Source organism: Ornithorhynchus anatinus, chromosome 14 (genome assembly GCF_004115215.2).
Source record: "Ornithorhynchus anatinus isolate Pmale09 chromosome 14, mOrnAna1.pri.v4, whole genome shotgun sequence".
NCBI classification, from domain to species: domain Eukaryota; kingdom Metazoa; phylum Chordata; class Mammalia; order Monotremata; family Ornithorhynchidae; genus Ornithorhynchus; species Ornithorhynchus anatinus.
The window spans coordinates 14,588,352-14,591,088 of NC_041741.1; the positions used below are offsets into that span (position 1 = coordinate 14,588,352).

Genomic DNA, 2,737 nt, shown 5'->3' on the forward strand with positions numbered 1-2,737 from the left:
ACCCCAGGGGAGGCCGACCCCCCTCCCCGTTTGGGGGGAGCTTGGGGGGGGGCGTGGCGGGGCTGGGGGAGGCGTGGCGATGGGCAGGCAGCCCACCCCATCTCTTCTGCTTTTTTCCGTGGGTGCCGCCGCGCTCGTTTCGACTCCCGGCTCGCATCGACCGCCTGCCCGCATCGACCGCCTGCCCGCATCGACCCCCCGCCCGCATCGACCCCCCGCTCGGCCACCGCGAAGCAGCCGGTCCTGCCATGCGACCCGACGAGGCTCATCACCGCCGCCTTCTCCTCCCGGCACCGGGGGTCGCGTTATAGCCGGAGTCGCGCCGTTGCCGGGGCTTCCGCGGGTTGCGCGGTAACCAGAGCCGCGTTGTAGCCGGAGTCGCGCTGTAGCCGGCGTCCCGCCGTTGCAGGAGCCGCGCTGTAGCAGGAATCGCGCTGTAACCAGAGCCGCGCCGTTGGCGGGGCTCCCCTGGGTCGCGTTGTAGCCGGAGCCGCGCTGTAGCGGAGGTCCCCATCCCAGACTGCGGGGATATGTCCCCCAACGACACTGGCTTGCCCTCCCCCAATGGGACGGAGGAGGGCGAGGGGTCCGTCGAGGCCGGGAGCGTCGGGGGCGCCGTCCTCATCGCCCTGGTCTACTCGCTGGTGTGCCTCGTGGGGCTGGGCGGCAACTCCATGGTCATCTTCGTCATCCTTCGCCACGCGCGGATGCGCACGGCCACCAACCTGTACATCCTCAACCTGGCGGTGGCCGACGAACTCCTGCTGCTCAGCGTCCCGTTCCTGGTCACCGCCGCGCTGCTGCGCCACTGGCCCTTCGGCGCGGCCCTGTGCCGCCTGCTGCTCAGCCTGGACGCCCTCAACATGTTCACCAGCGTTTACGGCCTGACCGTGCTCAGCGTGGACCGCTACGTGGCCGTGGTCCACCCGCTTCGCGCCGCACGCCTGCGCCGTCCACGCGTGGCCAAGCTGGTCAGCTTGGCCGTGTGGGCGCTGGCGCTGCTGGTCATGTTGCCCATCGCCGTCCTGGCGCGCACGGCGGCCAACCGCGACGGCACCGTGGCCTGCAACGTGCTCATGCCGGAGCCGGCGCGCAGCTGGCTCGTGGGCTTCGCCCTCTACACGTGCCTCCTGGGTTTCGTGCTGCCCGTGGGCGCCATCGGCCTGTGCTACGCCCTCATCCTGGCCAAGCTCCGCGGGGTGGCCCTGAGGGCCGGCTGGCAGCAGCGCCGCCGCTCCGAGCGCAAGATCACCGTCATGGTGGTCAGCGTCGTCTCGGTCTTCGTCCTCTGTTGGATGCCCTTCTACGTGGTGCAGCTGGTCAGCGTGTTCGCCGGGCGGGGCGACGCCACGGTCAGCCAGCTGGCCGTCATCCTGGGCTACGCCAACAGCTGCGCCAACCCCATCCTCTACGGCTTCCTCTCGGAGCCCTTCAAGCGCAGCTTCCAGCGCCTGCTGTGCGGCGGAGGGGGCGGCGGGGGCGGCTGGGCGGGAGCTGCGGCGGCCGATGAGCCCGGCGACTACTTTGCCACGGCCGTGCAGAGCCGTCCCGGGGGCAGCGGGGATGACCCGGCCGGCCCCCCGGCCCGCCTCGAGCTCCCAGGGGATGGCCCCGGCCCCAGCGGGCCCTGCCCCTCCCGGACCACCACCCTCTGACCCGGGGTCAGGGGTCAACGGAGCCACCAGGCCGCTGGGCCGCCCGGTCCCTGGCCTGGGACCCGGTCAGCTGGTCCCAGTGCTCTTGCTCAGCAGTTCCACCGCCTGTCTGTTTCCTCCTTTTCTGGGCCCCCTCGTGCTCCTCCAAGCCCCGGACCTGGTGCCCTTGCCCTATCACCTGGATCCCGAGGCCCGGACAGATGGGACCCTCCCCCTTGTGTCCAAATTCAAGGGCAGGCTTGGGGGTCTGGGTCTCCCCCAAACCTAGACCGTGGCTTAAGCCCTGACACGGAGGCACGTGTTGATGTCACCTTCCTACTGTCAGAGAAACCGCTAGATGAAGCGGATATGCTGCTAAAGGCTGCCGGGCCCCCCAAAGTTCTCCCCTTGCCCTGTTGGAACAGGAATGACGAGGCCTAAGGGCACAGGTCCAGTGGCCAGAAAACCAGATGTTCTCAGGATCCCCTCATTAGCAGACCCCTCCTCACTCCGTAAACTATCTGTATCTGCAGTCTTCTCTCCTGAAACCAGAAAAGTTTATTTTTCATATCACCCACTCGATTTCAAAAACCTAGTTTTTCAAGCCAGTAGAATTGTTTTCATGTGTAACTAAGTAAAAAATTAGGCCTATCGCCAATTACTTGTATCAGTGTTCCTCAGAAATCAATTTTTTTAGCAGTCGGGACAGGGAAGAATAGCTATATACACAGAAATCTTGTTTTGTCTTTCCTTAAGATAGTATCGATACAGTGCTCTTACTCTGTGATGCTCTGTGCCACTACCATAGTAGCTTAATAAATTTATTACTCATACAACATCTTGAAATCTACTTTTCCTGATGGTAATCAACTGTATTAGGAAATTGGCATTTGATTAGGGCCTTTCAGGAGAAAAGCTATTTTGGGTTTTTTAGAAGTCATTGACATTTAGACTCAAACAGAAAAGCATTCTGAGCTGCCATCATCGTGCTGTGGCATTTTATATGGCGGATGTTGCCTTATGTCTCAAAAACGTTTGTTTTTTTTCCTTTCAGCCTTTACCAGTAAGCTGCTCCAGGCACTCTTCCAGATTTAAACTAACGG

At 62.6% G+C, this 2,737-nt stretch overlaps 1 protein-coding gene across 1 annotated transcript; it reads left to right on the forward strand.

Annotated features, from left to right (window-relative positions):
* Positions 1-202: 202 nt before the first annotated feature.
* On the forward strand, positions 203-1,655 carry SSTR1 (somatostatin receptor 1). Its single transcript, XM_007656819.2, has one exon. It carries the CDS (start codon positions 531-533, stop codon positions 1,653-1,655), a length of 1,125 nt encoding a protein of 374 aa, XP_007655009.2. The 5' UTR covers positions 203-530.
* Positions 1,656-2,737: the final 1,082 nt, after the last annotated feature.